This window comes from Gambusia affinis, linkage group LG03, assembly GCF_019740435.1.
Source record: "Gambusia affinis linkage group LG03, SWU_Gaff_1.0, whole genome shotgun sequence".
Lineage (NCBI taxonomy): Eukaryota > Metazoa > Chordata > Actinopteri > Cyprinodontiformes > Poeciliidae > Gambusia > Gambusia affinis.
The window spans coordinates 191,018-206,773 of NC_057870.1; the positions used below are offsets into that span (position 1 = coordinate 191,018).

At 37.4% G+C, this 15,756-nt stretch overlaps 2 protein-coding genes across 5 annotated transcripts in view; one reads left to right on the forward strand and one right to left on the reverse strand.

The window, feature by feature from the left end:
* Positions 1-15,756, reverse strand: part of rad17 (RAD17 checkpoint clamp loader component) — a 47,429-nt gene that overhangs the window by 9,737 nt on the left and 21,936 nt on the right. For 2 of the 3 annotated variants that reach the window (XR_006370148.1, XM_044111183.1), the window contains exons 6-10: positions 6,657-6,709; positions 4,328-4,453; positions 1,909-1,978; positions 1,707-1,827; positions 1,378-1,560 (exon numbers count right to left, since the gene is read on the reverse strand). Coding sequence is in view for 2 of the 3 variants with exons in the window: in XM_044111183.1 (XP_043967118.1) it covers positions 1,378-1,560; positions 1,707-1,827; positions 1,909-1,978; positions 4,328-4,453; positions 6,657-6,709 (553 nt within the window). In the remaining variant the exon portion in view is untranslated. The remainder of the gene's footprint in view (positions 1-1,377; positions 1,561-1,706; positions 1,828-1,908; positions 1,979-4,327; positions 4,454-6,656; positions 6,710-15,756) is intronic. The other variant, XM_044111184.1, reaches the window with a different exon arrangement.
* LOC122828008 lies at positions 7,502-14,867 on the forward strand. 2 transcript variants are annotated; one of them, XM_044111186.1, is made up of 4 exons: positions 7,502-7,989; positions 11,024-11,179; positions 13,566-13,658; positions 14,359-14,867. In XM_044111186.1, the coding sequence occupies exons 2-4, from the start codon at positions 11,048-11,050 to the stop codon at positions 14,680-14,682; spliced, it is 549 nt and encodes a 182-aa protein (XP_043967121.1). In that variant the 5' UTR covers positions 7,502-7,989; positions 11,024-11,047; the 3' UTR covers positions 14,683-14,867. The 2 variants fall into 2 exon arrangements, with proteins under 2 accessions (XP_043967121.1, XP_043967120.1); XM_044111185.1 differs by lacking the exon at positions 7,502-7,989 and adding an exon at positions 9,891-10,318.

Here is a 15,756-nt window from a genome sequence, read left to right on the forward strand (position 1 = left end):
TTCTGGGGATGCAGAGCAGAACCAGAACCAGAAGACCTGAGAGTTCTGGAAGGTTGATACAACAGCAGCAAATCTTTAATGTATTGTGGTGCTAAACCATTCAGTGATTTATAAACTAACAACAGTATTTTAAAGTCTATTCTTTGAACTACAAGGAGCCTGTGGGGACTTTAAAACTGGTGTTATGTGCTCTATCTTCCTGGTTTTAGTGAGAACGCGAGCAGCAGCATTCTGGATCAGCTGCAGCTGGAGGATTGATTTGTTGGAGAGTGTAATGTCCAGTTTACACTACACCATCTTAGAGCTGTCGGCCGATTGTCATTTTCAAAACCTGAGAGATCACACATCAGCCGACAGAAATCCTAGGTATAACGGTTCCATCGGGTTCCATCCTGCTGTGTGGTGTCCAACAATGGGCACAAAATAATGGCTACAAGTCCAGTGAACTGATTTTAAAACCAGGCATTAATCAATGTTTTACTACAATCTACCTGCAATGCATGTGGCTCTAGTGTCAGCGTAACATCCTGACTGAATGAAAATCATTAGAACCTATTTATGTCACGTTAACGAAGAACAGCTGAAAAGTTACCGGGTTCATCACCTGGTAGCAATTTGGCTCCAACTCCTCCCCTCATCATTTCTATGTTCTTTGCACAAAATGTTTTATAAACATTAATGTTGTTTCCACATATCATCTCCAATATCCTGGACTTTGGGTTGCCCTTGTTAGCTGTTTGGGATTCCCCTCTGTAATTTCCCCTCAGAAAGCAGGAGGAGAATCCGGCTTTCTGATTGGCTACCTGTCACATTCAACAGGCTGGTCAAGCTCACAGTGGGGAAAACCCCTGATTTAGATCAGAGCAGCTACGACCATCTACCGTAACACACCACACACTACAGGATGATCACAAGCGACAATCTTAGAACGATCAAAGTTCTAAGATTGTCTTAAGGGGAAAATGTAGGTGTGAACTAACGTGTAGTGTGAACTATTGCATCAGGTAGTCGATGTTCCATCTTCTCTATTTAAATCTAATGATTACTGAAGGACAATATGGTTTACAGACTTTATAATCTGCACTCTATTTACACTTTGGTGTTTTTATTCAAGTACATTTTTATTAATGGAGACTGGGAATCCATTTTATTTTTGTTTTTGGTTGTTTTGTTTATTTGATCAGTTCCAGTGTTAAATGTTCTTTTGAAAATAAAGTGTATCTATCTTTGACAGGAAATCACATGCATTATTATGTCATTTCCATTAAATCAGTGTACAAAGGTCTTCAAACAATATTATCGTTTATCACAATAGTTCTTGAGACAATTAATCGCTCAGCAAAATTTGCCATCGTGACAGGCCTAGCTAGTACTCACGTTTGCAGTGTAGAATCTTTCCCAGTGCCCTAAACAAGAAGAAAGAAACATCTTTCCCACCAATAGCCTGATGCTCTTCTTGCTCCTTAGCTGACTTTGCTTGTTTCCCCTTCTGTTTTGATAGAGCAGCAGCTCTTTTCAATGACATTGCAGGTGGTTTCTTCAATGTACACAATCCTTTTTCTGACAAATTTTCAAAAACATTAGAAAGATAACATAAGTTGACATGTCCTAAAAAGCACAAATATCCATTTCCAATATAATTGATTTTAAATTTGTACGACTGCATTTTTGACCCTATAAGTGTCAAGGAGTGGAATGTGGCATACCTTTACCCAGGAGACAGCAAAACTGTAGGCTGTTAATAGCACTTCGTATATCTCCAGAAGATCCTGAACAAAGCATTTCCAGTTCTGCCTTCTCAGGAACATACAAACTCTTATGACTCTGCTGAAAATGAGAAGAATATTTAATTAGGCAGATAATACAGGGGAAAAAAACAACAACTTACTTTTGTACACTTTATCTCACCTTTTCTGCCTCCATGTATACAATGTTTTTCAGAACCTTCATCATTGTTGTTGCAGGAACAGGATTAAAACTGAAGTGAATGATATAAAATAATGTTACTGTGAATCTAGCATGATCATAATCAAATATTCTAAATTTAAATTAAACAAAAGAAAACTGACACAAACATATTTTGTTTCTACTAGCTGCACTGGAGTAAAGAACAAAATTACAATATCACCACCATTTAAACTCATTTAATATATCACCTATATTTATTTTGCAATATTGTTTAAATAATTCACTAATGATAAAATATTAAAAGTAGGCATTTCTTCTATTTAAATTTTTAGTTTATTAATGAAACATTCGTCTATCCATCCAATTACAAAACCTAAAATTTCTTTTGGGCCAGCTTGACGTTATTTTGCTGTAGGTGTTGATTTACATGCTGGATTCAGATAACTGACTGAAGCAAACACTCCATTCAAATAATTACATGATTTAAGTACATATGAGTGAAATATTCACTTAAAATCTGATTTTATGGAACATTCAGTTTCTCCTTTAAAACCATCAAACAGCCCCTAACCCTACATTTGTATGCAGCATCTTTTCAATCCAACTGAAAAACCCTTCATTAGTCCCAAAAGAAAAATGTTGACTCATACTATCCCAGGTTATCCAGAGTGCTGACAGCTGTGAGCAAGAAGGACTACAAGTATGTTTGCATTATAACAAATTTGAAGAAGCCTTTTACTGAGGACACTCTCTTGTAAAACAGTCTGATGAAGAACATGCTCAAGATTTTTCAAATTGTTGTTCATTTTATAAACAATGATTTGCACCATCATCCCCAATGGTTCCACAGTGGTTCTCAGAACAGAATCAGCTTTCTTTATCCTGTTGGTTAGCAATTTTAAGTCTCTGGCTCTGATGCTGCTACCCCAACAGACAATGGCAGAAGAGAGTACTCTTCACAATGCAGCCAAAAATGAAGGCTCTAAGCTTCCTCAAAAAGAACAGTCTGCTGTCCCTTCCTGTATCTGAAATAATTGATTTTAAATTTGTCCAGTTGTAACATAACTGTTGCATCTCCAGCACCCTGTTGCTGGAGATGCAACTCCATAATGGGAATAGGTCTTATTTCTCTGGAATTCCACAATAATCTCCTTTGTTTTGCTTCCATTTAACATAAGATGTTATCTTACAATGTTGGCCATCTTTAAAACTGCAGATGACAGCTGCATTTTAGAATTCAAATGACAAGAATGACTCTTAAGGAAACACCAGAGTGCTCTGGTGCACACTGCTTCACTGCCTACTCCAATCATTGTTGCATACACAGCAAAATAGACATGTGTTGAAACCCAACTATAATGAAATACAAACTTTGCTTAATGGTAGTGACAGCTTTCCCTCAGTGTTAAAGTCAGAGTGTTCACAGCTAAAAAAAAAAAAAACAGGGTCATAGCATTTATTGATTTGGACATCATAGATGGATAAGTTGAAAGTCCATGCCAGAAAATCAAATAGTGATGTAAAATAATGGCTCTAAAGTGAAACTATGTATATTATGGGTCATATTTGATTAATAACTTTTTTGCATCTGAATTAATGTGTGTGTGTAGTTAAATAGACCAAAAGGTGTGTCCAAACTTTTGGTCTGTACTGTTTTTATATATATATATTGTGTTGAGGAGATGCAAAACAAAACCAAACAACACAGGCAGTCCAAAATGGGACACCGACTCCTAGCCAGCGGTGACAGGAATGAGGCAGATTACAGCCTGACAGGGGCAGAAGTGCCTCCTTTGAGACCACAAACAGCAAGGTTGTGGTGGGGCTGGCCCCTGTCGTTCAGGTACGCCCTCATCACTGTTCAGCGACAGTGAGGAACGAGGCTGGGAACAAGGGCAGGTCAGAAGGAGGCTAGGGGAGATGCCAGCCCCAACGGTCCAAGGGCTGAGTTGATGGCTCAAGGGTCAACTGCAGACCCTTGAGTTGCAGTTGACCCTTGAAGGAAACAGCGGCATCTTGCCTCCCCTTTGACTATAAAGAATGATGGAGATTTTAGAGTTTTTCTTTAACTTATGTAACAATGAGAACCGATGGAGACAGCATACTGGAATTACTTTTAAAATAAATGAGTATCTATTTATACAGTAAATTTTAGAATGTATGTCTTTTAAATTAGGCAGTAATATAAACAATAATTCAGCTGACATAAAGCAAATAATTACTTACAAGCAGTAAGTAACTTGTGCAGTATTTTTTTTTCCAAATATTGTTTATTAGAATTATCAAGCAGCTAAGAAGAGCAAAGCTTACTTTTCATGTTTATTGTTTGACAATAAACATGCTCTCCAAACTATTTGTGACAAAATGTGGAGATAATTTCCTGGCATACATTTCAAACAGTAATGTCTATAACTTGAACCTGATGCAGCTCATGTGCAGCTCCTCCTGAATCTCTTTGGGGAAAAGAGACCATAAGCTGCCTTCTCCACTTCGAGAGCCAGACACTATAAATACCAGCGGACACTGACTATTCCTTACAAAGAACCTGGAAGACAGATAAATGAAGGAATATATCAAACAGAATCTGTGAATGAGAGAAAAACAGCAACTCTGAAATCTACATACAGCAGAATTATCACAGTGATGTGAATAAGTGTTTGTCCCTTTCTATAATTTCCTTTTTGTTTTTGCATGTTTGTCACACTCAATTGTTTCAGAAAATCAAACCAATTGAAATATTAGTATTACGGCCCTGGGCCATGAGGGCTGGGTTGCAGGTGTTTGGTGTTTGCCCTGGTGTTCCTCCCCTTTGCAGGTGTTGCTGGTCCGTTGATTTGGAGCGCAGAGTATTTAAGTTTGGCTGTCTCCACCTTCTGAGTCGCCTTTGGCGTCCGCTTTGCCGCTTGAGATGCTCTGTTGCCAGGCCTCAGCTCCCCTCTTTTAGCACATTTGCATTTGTCTTTGTTTTTGCACTTCAACACTTCTATATGCACTCATCCACCACATCCAAGCAATTGCATTACACCACTGATACTAACATCTGATACTGATACTACTGCAGAATTACAGGCCAACCTCCAACCTCCCATTCATCAGCAAAGTTATTGAAAAAGCTGTTTAAACAGTTAAATGGCTTCCTAATGATCACCAACTGTTTTGACTCTTTCTAGTCTAGTTTCTGGTCTCACCACAGCACAGAGACTGGCCTAGTCAAAGTGCTCAATGACATCCATATAAATATGGACTGTGAAGCTGAAGGGACTATGTTGTGGTTCAATCAGCACTGTTGACCAGGACATATTACTGAATGGACTGGAGAGTTGGGTCAGACTCTTTGGTCCAGTGCTTAACTGGTCTGAATCTTACATAAAGATCAGGGATTTCTTTGTTTCACTTGGAAACTTCTCATCAATGAGGTCAGAGGTCACATGTGGGGTACCCCAAAGTTCAATCCTAGGACCCTCTTATTCAATATCTATATGTTCCCACTGGCTCAGGTTATAACAGGAAATTATATCAGCTACCATAACTATGCAGATGACACACAGCTCTACATTACGATGTCACCAGGTGACCTTTGACCCCATCCAATCACTGAAAAGATGCTTAGAACAGATAAATGTGTGGATGTGCCAAAACTTTCTCCAGCTGAACAAAAACAAAACTGAAGTTATTATTTTTGGACCTAAAGAGGAACGATTTACAGTTATAGATCTAGAGTTATAGATCTAGAGTTATAGATCCAGAGTTATAGATCCAGAGTTATAGATCCAGAGTTATAGATCCAGAGTTATAGATCCAGAGTCAGTGCACAGCTTCAGTTATTCCAACTAAAAACCAGCGATCAGCCTGAAACCTGGGAGTAGTGATGGACTCTGACCTGAAAATTCAGAGACACATAAGGACAGTTACAAAGTCGGCCTTCTATCACCTGAAGAACATTTCCAGGATTAAAGGACTAATGTTTCAGCCAGATCTAGAGAAACTCAATTCATGAGTTTATCTTCAGTCGTATTGATTATTGCAACAGCGTCTTCACAGGTCTGTCCAACAAATCAATCAAACAGCTGCAGCTGATCCAGAATGCTGCTGTTGTATCAACCTTCCAGACTTCTCAGGTCTTCTGGTTCTGCTCTGCATCCACAGAACCAAAACCACAAGAGGAGAAGCAGCATTCAGCATCTATGCACCACAAATCTGGAACAAACTTCCAGAAAACTGTAAAACAGCTGAAACACTGACTTCCTTTAAATCTCAACTAAAAACCCACTTGTTTAGAGTTGTATTTGAAACGTAATAAATTGCAAATTTATTGACGGAATCTGACTTGATGTTGTGTTTTGATTGTTGATTCTATGTTGCATTGTGTTTTTGTGTTTGATTTGATGTAAAGCACCTTGAAATGCCTTGCTGCTGAAATGTGCAATACAAATAAAGTTTGATTGATTGATCCCCAATCCATTGTTTGTTTTGTTAATAAATATTCTTCTTTTATGCACTTTAATCACTGCATTGCATAAGTATTTGTTATGACTTTGAGCCAGTCGTAACAATTAGTAAATGACAACACAAATTTTTCATTTAGCTTTTAAATGAAGATGTTTGTAAATAATCTCAGAAAAAACCCTACATAGCCCTGTGTGAAAAATTGATTGCTACTCCATCCCCAATAAAACATAACTGTGGTTTATCACACCTGAGTTCTCTACCTCTAAACACACACTGGCGTGATTACTGCCAGAACTCACCTCAAGGTGTCATGAAAGCTGCAAGGCTGTCTGTAGAACTGGTTTGGAAAATCCTGGAAAGAACAAATACAAAGGAAAAGTGAAGGGATGCAATTCTTCTTGTTGAAAAATATATGACAAACACTTTTCTTGACAATGTGAGAAAGAGTCAGAACATGCAGTTGGAGTAGAATATGTATTGATAAGTAGAAGGAATGACAAAAGAGAAACTGACAATAACAATAATGTTAAAATTTCCAATTAGCTATATAAAATCAGTTGGAATGTGGACTCTGATGCTAAAAGATTATAGTGACATACAGATCTTGTTAGTATTTTAAGATGGCAACCTGTACCAACTGTATCTGGAATATTTCCATAAAAGAAACTATATCTAGAAAATGTGGGAACAAATGAAAGTTCAAAAACCCATATTTAGTCTGATTAAAAACCAACATCTCAACCAGTAAATATTTGGGTTTTGTAAGATCCCTCTTTTACGTTCTGGCTTAGAAGTCAGGCAAACAGTATTGCAAGTCTGTTTACCTTATTCTGTCAGGTCAGATTTCCTCCACCAAAGTGAGAAAATGATAGTTCACCCTGTTGCCTAATTGACATCGTTGTGGAATGAGTCATATGTTTAAGGTTGGCAGGCTACCACCAATATAGTGGATGACGAGAGGGTAACTGCAACAAACTATTGCAACAACAATTCAGAGGTGGCCCGCACAGATGCAGTGGCTTGGAGCTCCTTTCATTGTCTGTGTTTTTTATGGTTTTATTTTTTTCAATATGGGTAGGATCACCAGCAGTCAACAGGCTTTTTTCTGCATTGGATTATGGAGCAAACAGTACGTAATCGAGAACTTTATAGATATGCACAACATACTGCTGAACATGGATGACAATTCAGTCTTTTCGTAGATATTCATCCAAATGTTCAGGCAAAAGAGGTGGCAAAATGAAAGAAAAAAAGTGGAGATGCCAGGCTGGTTTCTTGGTACAATTACAGAGAGGGTCAAGCTTCAGTTGGCAGCAAACAGACTGGTAGTCCACAGTTGCAATGTGCTGATCACAGAGACCTGCATCTGTGAACAACAGTTGGTGCAAAATGGCAAAGTTATTGACAGGCATTGCTCAGCTGACCTGGAATCTATGACAGATAGATGATAGGTTTTACATTCCCTATTAGTTTAACGTTGTCATGGTGACTGCTGTATGCATTCCACCCAGTGCTAATACCAGTAGAGCTCATTTGAATGACAATTTCAGCTGAGAACAGAACAACCACCAAGAGGCAGTGCATGTGGTCGCAGGTGATTTTAACCATGCTGATGTGAAAGTCTGATATACTGTAAGTTATATTATTGTTTATAAAATGTAAGTTCATTAGAAATACTGCTTATATGCTTTGACAACAAATTTACAGTTGGTAAACGTTGAAAAACTAAAATATGTAATGTTTACATTGTGACCCTTGGTTACCAGAAAATGCTGTCATCTCTTAGCAACAGCTTAACAACAAATATTGTTATTGTTCAAAGAACATACGATTTCCTGTGCTCTTTTGAAATACTACGCATCTTATAATACTTAAGAATCGTCACTTTGGTGAATTTTACAGAAAAGTTAGTTTGTTTTTTTTAATCATTAATGGTACACAGACATTGAACACAAAAGTAAAAATCTGATTAATACTTCGTGGCAGTTTGTTACCAGAAAAAGAAAAAAAACGCTCATCTCTTAACACCAAATTAATAAGTTATATTATTGTTCATAAGACATAAGTTCTTTTGAAATATTGCTTATATGCTTAGACAACAAATTTAGAGTTGGTAAACTTTGAAAAACTAACAATATGTAATGCTTACATTGTGACCCTTGGTTACCAGAAAATGCTGTCATCTCTTAGCAACAGCTTAACAACAAATATTGTTATTGTTCAAAAAACATAAAATTTCCTCTGCTCTTTTGAAACACTACGTATCTAATAATACTTAAAAATTGTCAATTTGGTGAATTTTGGAGAAAAGTGAAAATGTTTTCTTGCCATTAATGGTACACAGACATTGAACACAAAAGTAAAAATCTGATTTATGCTTCGAGACAGTTTAACAGAAAAAGAAAATAAACGCTAATTTCTTAGCACCAAATTAATGAGTAATATTATTGTTCATAAAACATAAGTTCTTTTGAAATACTGCTCATCAGTTCGGACGCAGCAAATTTAGAGTTGGTAAACTTTGAAAAACTAAAATATGTAATGTTTACATTGTGGCACTTGGTTACCAGAAAACGCTGTCATCTCTTAGCAACAGCTTAAAAACAAATATTGTTATTGTTCAAAAAACATAAGATTTCCTCTGCTCTTTTGAAATACTACGTATCTTATACTTAAGAATAGACTTTGGTGAATTTTACAGAAAGGTTAGGTTTTTTTTTAATCATTGATGGTAGATATACTATAAAACAGAAATTGAACATAAAAGTAAAAATCTGATTTATGCTTCGTGACAGTTTATTACCAGAAAAAGAAAAAACGATCATGTCTTAGTACCAAATTGATAAGAAATATTATTGTTATAAATTATAAGTTCTTTTGAAATATTGCTTATATGCTTAGACAACAAATTTAGAGTTGGAATACTTTGAAAAACTAAAATATGTAATGTTTACATTGTGGCCCTTGGTTACCAGAAAACGCTGTCATCTCTTAGCAACTGCTTAACAACAAATATTGTTATTGTTCAAAAATACATAAGATTTCCTCTGCTTTTTTGAAATACTAAGTATCTAAAAATTGTCACTTTTGTGAATTTTGGAGAAAAGTGAAAATGTTTTTTTTTGCCATTAATGGTACACAGACATTGAACACAAAAGTAAAAATCTGATTTATGCTTCGAGACAGTTTGTTAACAGAAAAAGAAAAAAAGCTCATTTCTTAACACCAAATTAATAAGTTATATTATTGTTTATAAAATATAAGATCTTTTGATATACTGCTTATATGCTTAGACAACAAATTTAGAGTTGGTAAACTTTGAAAAACTAAAATATGTAATGTTTACATTGTGACTCTTGGTTACCAGAAAACGCCGTCATCTCTTAGCAACTGCTTAACAACAAATATTGTTATTGTTCAAAGAACATGACATTTCCTCTGCTCTTTTGAAATACTAGTCATCTTATAATATTTAAGAATCGTCACTTTGGTGAATTTTACAGAAAAGTTAGTTTGTTTTTTTTATCATTGATGGTAGATATACTATAAAACTGAAATTGAACATAAAAGTAAAAATCTGATTTATTCTTCGTGACAGTTTATTACCAGATAAAGAAAATACGCTCATTTCTTAACACCAAATTAATAAGTTATACACTCTAAAAGTGTATTTGGGTTATAGATCATGTTATGGACTTATTTACATTAACCTCACTTAATTCTTTTACTTTAGTTATGACAACTTACTTTCATGAGTTCAATTAACTTATCAGTCACACATTTTATCTCAAACGAACTTTTTACTTTGAGTCTAAGTGAAAAAATTAAGTTTAATGCAGCTTTACGTCTGACGTCATTACGTAAGCTCTGCCCGGGGCAGATCCTGCATCTCTGGCATCGACCACATGTGCGACCGCCATTTCTTCAGAGTACCGACAGTCGACGAGATTCAGATAAAACAGTAAGTATGCTGCCCCACCATAACTAAACATTAAATAAACGGTGTAAAAATATTTAAAACTTTTTCTACCTTAAATCTGAAACAGTGAACTGTGTTTAACGTCAAAGTGTCATCAGTTATTTGCTCCTAACACATTTGCTAATTGTAATTAGCCGCGCTGTTCGGCGGGGTTCAAATCTCAACGTTTTAACATAACTACTCTTTAGACTGAATGTTTATTTTGTGTGTGTACTTTTACGCTAAAAAACTTAACTTGAAATTACAGAGGTGGGGATGTTCTATGCAAAACTAATTTAATGTGATGCAACTCCACTGTGTTAATGACTGTGAGCTGCAGCCGGTGAAGCCATTTTTTCCAGTTTTCTCATGCTGCTTACTGGCGACATAATATAAAACGCATAATATCTTGACAGCGCTAAGAATCCATCAGGTGTCATTTCAATTAAAAAAGCAAAAAAGCAATTTGTGTCTGTATGAACATTGCGCAGTGTTCTAGCTAGCGGTCGATCGCCAGGCACTGGGCTGGACTGAGGATTTCACAGCTTCACTTTCGGAGCTCTGCTGTCGCTGCATTTAGTAGCCTGCCCCACAGACTCCGCCCCGGCTAGATCGCTTCTTGCCCTGTATTATTTCTCTGCAATTTGATTGAGTATTTACTTTAAGTAATTTTTTTGAACATAGTAAGTTTTATTTTGTGTTTCACAGATTAATGCGGAGTTCCAGAGGCTCATGGCTGTTCCCCTTGAGCAGACTTCCTTGGCCCAGTTGGACAGGCACTCAAGTCAGCTGATTAAAGTCATCCAGGCCAAAGGAGGAGCAACACGTGCAAAAATGGCTGGCATCATGAGAACTTATGATGAGGTATGCATATCATCGATAGGGACACAGTGAACTAAGCTATGGCCATTTACTTTTTTCTATTTAAAACAAAGAACTTAAAGTGATTAGTTACTTTCGGACTTTGTTTTAATTATAATACTTGATAAACTTTCTGTGCAAAGCTGATATCATTTGAAGAAAAGCAAGTTTGCCTGTCATGTATTTCTGCTGCATTTAGTTGTTATAGTAAGTCTGTATTGTGGTTTATTCATGAGTTCAATAAAATACACCTTTCTATCCAACTTGCCAGAAACCGGTGCAATTTAGCCAAATTTTTGAGCTTCTGTTGCTTTTAAATTTTAACATTTTTAAATGTTAGACTTGTATCAATTCTATGCTGTAAGAGATCTCTTTAATGAAAAATTATATTCACTAGCTCTGGTAGACTGTGCTAAGAAAAAGCCTTAACCGTAACAATACAGTCTAGTTTCACAAATTGAGATGTGAAGGATAAAATGTGGCAGAGGTGGAATATGAATAATTTTGAAGCGCAGCATTAAAATCCAGTGGACTTGTGGGCTGTACATTATGGCATCTGATAGGCCTTTGCTGTTGTGAACAGCCCAAATATATTAGTTATATCACGAATCTCTTCAGATATTGTCAAGAAATCTGGTATGTGTGTGTGAGATCTGTCCAGGCTCATGCAGACAAACGATCATAAGAAGGCCTAAGAGACTGTCACAGCCTTGTTTGTTGATTAATGCTGAATATTAAGTGTGTATTCTCTGAATTTACTTGAGGTGTAATCCCTGTATTTTTAAAAGAAAGAAAGAAAAAGGTTGTAATGATGGCACCAAAGTGAGAGTACAGGATGCAGCTGTCTGATAAGAATCAGATGGCTTCTTGCTTGCTCGGAGTCAACCGCCTACTCGGAAAACTTATTTCAATCTTATTGTTTGAAGGTTATGGAATCGAAGGAGAGGCATGTGCTTCTGACAGGATGTGAGAAGCAGGCTTGCTGCCGACAAGATGTAAGGGTGGGGGTTGCATTTGCAGTTGCTTGCTGCAAAACCATTTGCAAGCACCGTCTCAGGAAGTTTCCAACAGTCACAAAGGTCACGAGCATGCCGCTGCTGTTAAAGTTTCCAATAGTCACAAATGTCACGAGCATGCCGCTGCGGTTAAAGTTTCCAATAGTCATAAGTGTCACAAGCACATTATCTCGCAATCGGGTCATTGTGACCCAAGTTACACATGTCATAGGAATGTTATTGTGCAAACTTCAACAGGTACACTCCCATAGATAAAGAGAAAAGTATAAAACCATGAGACCGAGGTAATACGATGTTCTTCGTCCCCCGGCTGAGACTCGACATAAGTGCAGCAAGAAGACCGGCAGAGGACCACATCCTGGAACCAAGAAAAGCACCTCATAAGGAGGACGACGGAGCACCTCACGCCGGACTAACAGGACGGAGATCCACCGATCCACTGCCTTGGTTCCTCATTGGATTTCCACACTCTGCACTCGACCCAGCGATCTCAAAATACATCGCACAGACTTGGGGAATTGAACAAAAGTCACAGGATCAACCAAGAGCTGTTCGGTTGGATATAACAGACAGTTCACTTTGTTTCATTTCCAAAAGAGGATTCATTTTTCACGGAGAAGGATTCTGACCAAGGACTTCTGTTGCCCAGATCTATTTCCACCGATGGGTATGAGTTTTGCCGCACCCCAAAGCCTTATTTTATAGATGTTATAGGGAGTTTATTTAGAGAAAGGTTATATTGATCTAAATTTTATTGATTTTCTTTGTATGGTAACCTCAAGTAAATTCTGTATGCCTGTAATTTTCCCTGCTAAAGCTTGCTTAATAAATACATATATTTTAAAATTCTTATTAGGTTGTGGACATTGAAATTAATTCAGTCATTTGAATCAAAGTTCTTCTATCTATAGTAAAACCAGTATACATGATTCTAGTAATGTGGTGGCTTCAGACTTTCCTTTGGTGAGAGTAAATCATGACCCTGGGACTTAATTTTAATCCAAGTCACTAAAAATTATCTAGCCGGTTCCAAGTGCTGTTATATATTTTAGAAAGAAAGCTACCATTAACAGAAGTGGTTATTGAAATTATGCAGCTGTCTGGGCTACTCAGTTGATTATTTCTTAACTGAAAAGGGTCATAACTTCTGGATCGAAGGTAGTGAGAGCTGGACGAGTTTCTTTCGCCACCAGTTTAAACAGATTATCTCAAAGATCTTGTTCAGGGTAAGACCCCGGTCTTAAGAGATTTTCCGGACCTGTTAGACAGAGAACTGGTCAGTAGTCAGCCGGGGAGTTGAGAGGAAAGGGCGCGGCTGGCTATTGCATAGTAACAAACAATATGAAATATTGATAATGATAACTTTTCTCCAGGTTGAAGACATTGGGATTCAAAGGGAATGTGTTCTGAAAGGGCTCATCACCTTTCTTGGAGAAGATGCAAAAGACCTTATTAAGGAATACTGTGTAAGTTTTTAAAGGTTTAAACTTGTATCTCATCCCATTCAAGCAAATGGACAAATACAATGTCCGTTGTTTTTACCTTCTTAAATGATTTATGGACTGGCTTTTCTAAATGTGAACATCTGTTTGAAAAAGTGGGGCAGATTTGGTGTCAGAAATGTAAATTTAACATGGCTGTATCCTGCTTAAATCCAGAAATGGTGAATTTGCTGTTCAGCAGAGCACATCAACTTCATTTCTTGTTTACCAATATGCCAAACAAGTTAATAAGAATATGTTTTAGCATCATGGTATTTTGATACCAGCTCCAAAATATCTGACAAGCAACACAAATATGCATTTTGTATTGAGTTCCACCCTAAGATGACCATTGGCTGGACCAGTATTCTGCTTTGATATAAAATCTAAGAAATTGTTTTTTAAGCTAAAGCCTGTAATATGATGGAACATATATAAAGCTATATACATGCATTATCCTTTCAAAAAAATGAAAAATCACCCTTTGAGTTATTCAATTTGTAATGCAACTTCGAACTTGGAAAATTTATCATGGATATTTCAAATGCCGTAAATCACACTTCAATTCACAAGCTGTACATCTTATACTTGGTGCTTGCATTTACAAGGCTTTCATTTTCCAAATTCTGTAGTGAGAGATTAGTTACAGTGTTCAAGTTTTAACATATTGTTTAACTCACTACAGGGCAGCAGCGGAGATGATGCCCAGATGGAACTCAAACAACTCACCATGGCAGTGTTTGTGATTCGGAAGGAGGGAGAGGGATTGAAAGAACCCCCAGAAGACATTGGCATCGTCATTGAGGGAGTGGAGGTGTTGCAGGACCTGACTTCAGTTGCCTCAGCATGTGCCCTGCTTCTGGGTTTGATATATTCCCTTAACTTGGCTTATCCAAAAGCTCTGTGCTTCACATTTGAAGTGTTCCAAAAAATCTTCATGCAGCTTGAGCAGCACAAGATGTCTCCCAAAGTTGAAAATTTGTTTGGAAGACTTCAGACCTCACAGTAAAGACACTGGCATGTTGTGCAACAGGACAGATTATCTTCTGTCTTCTTTGTTTTAACAGAAGAGCGCCATGTTTTGGAAGCTTAACACCTCAAGGAACTGCACTTTGTGAACTTCTTTTGGGACATGGACCTTACTAGAGGGGCCGCTTTTCATTGGCTGATGCCCATTCTAGGTGGTCACGTGGGTGGCCGTCTCACAAACACGAGCTTCCCGTTAGCTAAGTACAGATTAATGGCAGCACTGATACAACGTCTACATCTTGAAGGCTGTCTGCTACACAGTCTTACGTTAGCTAAACAGATCAATATGCAACGTGTACTGTAACTAGAAACCGCGACATGTTGGACCGGGTCCTGCAAAAAACAGGACATTTCCTCACTTTCTAAAAATATCCCGGGATGCCCGGGACAGGACTTGAAATACGGACATGTCCCGTGAAATACAGACGTTTGGTCACCCTAGCAGAAAAGGCTTTGGACTAAACTGTTACTCGTGTTAGCCACTCTAGCACCAAGTACAGCTGGTCAATCACCCATCGCTGTGTTCAGGGAAGCAACGATTAATAATCCAGAAATAAATATCAAGCCTGGAAACTTGATGTCGTAACGGACTGAATGTTTTGTTTTTAACGTAATCTTTGCTCGTCTTGCGGGGCGCAGGCGGTTGATACGGTAACAAGTGTGCTTAAACTATAGAGAGACAGAGTAAAAAGGTACGAGTGGTTTTGAGTTGATCACCTGTTCGGGTTATTTTACCTTTGTTTACATTTGCTGTGGCTCATTACAGCCGCTGTAGTTTCTAAATGTTGGACTAATTACCTAATTCGTTTGTGACTTTACGTCATTCATAACAAACATCAAATAGAACAAAGAGATTTCATAAAATTTTAACAAACAAATGGCGTCTTTACCTTAACAGAGCTCTTTGGTTCCTCTTATCAGTCTGTAGCTTCTCATATTGAGGTCATCAAACCAAATTTCAGATCTACCATAACTGACTGACTGACACCTGCTGGCCTCAGGTTTGCAACCAGCTTGTGACTGAAAAACTGAAAAACCCCCTCCCGGATGATGA

Coding starts and splice junctions, on each gene's coding strand:
- LOC122828008 (XM_044111185.1), top strand. CDS start 10,109: ATGAGTTCAATTAACTTATCAGTCACACATTTTATCTCAAACGAACTT. Junction 10,319..11,023: donor GACGAGATTCAGATAAAACA/GTAAGTATGCTG, acceptor TGTGTTTCACAG/ATTAATGCGGAGTTCCAGAG. Junction 13,659..14,358: donor ACCTTATTAAGGAATACTGT/GTAAGTTTTTAA, acceptor AACTCACTACAG/GGCAGCAGCGGAGATGATGC.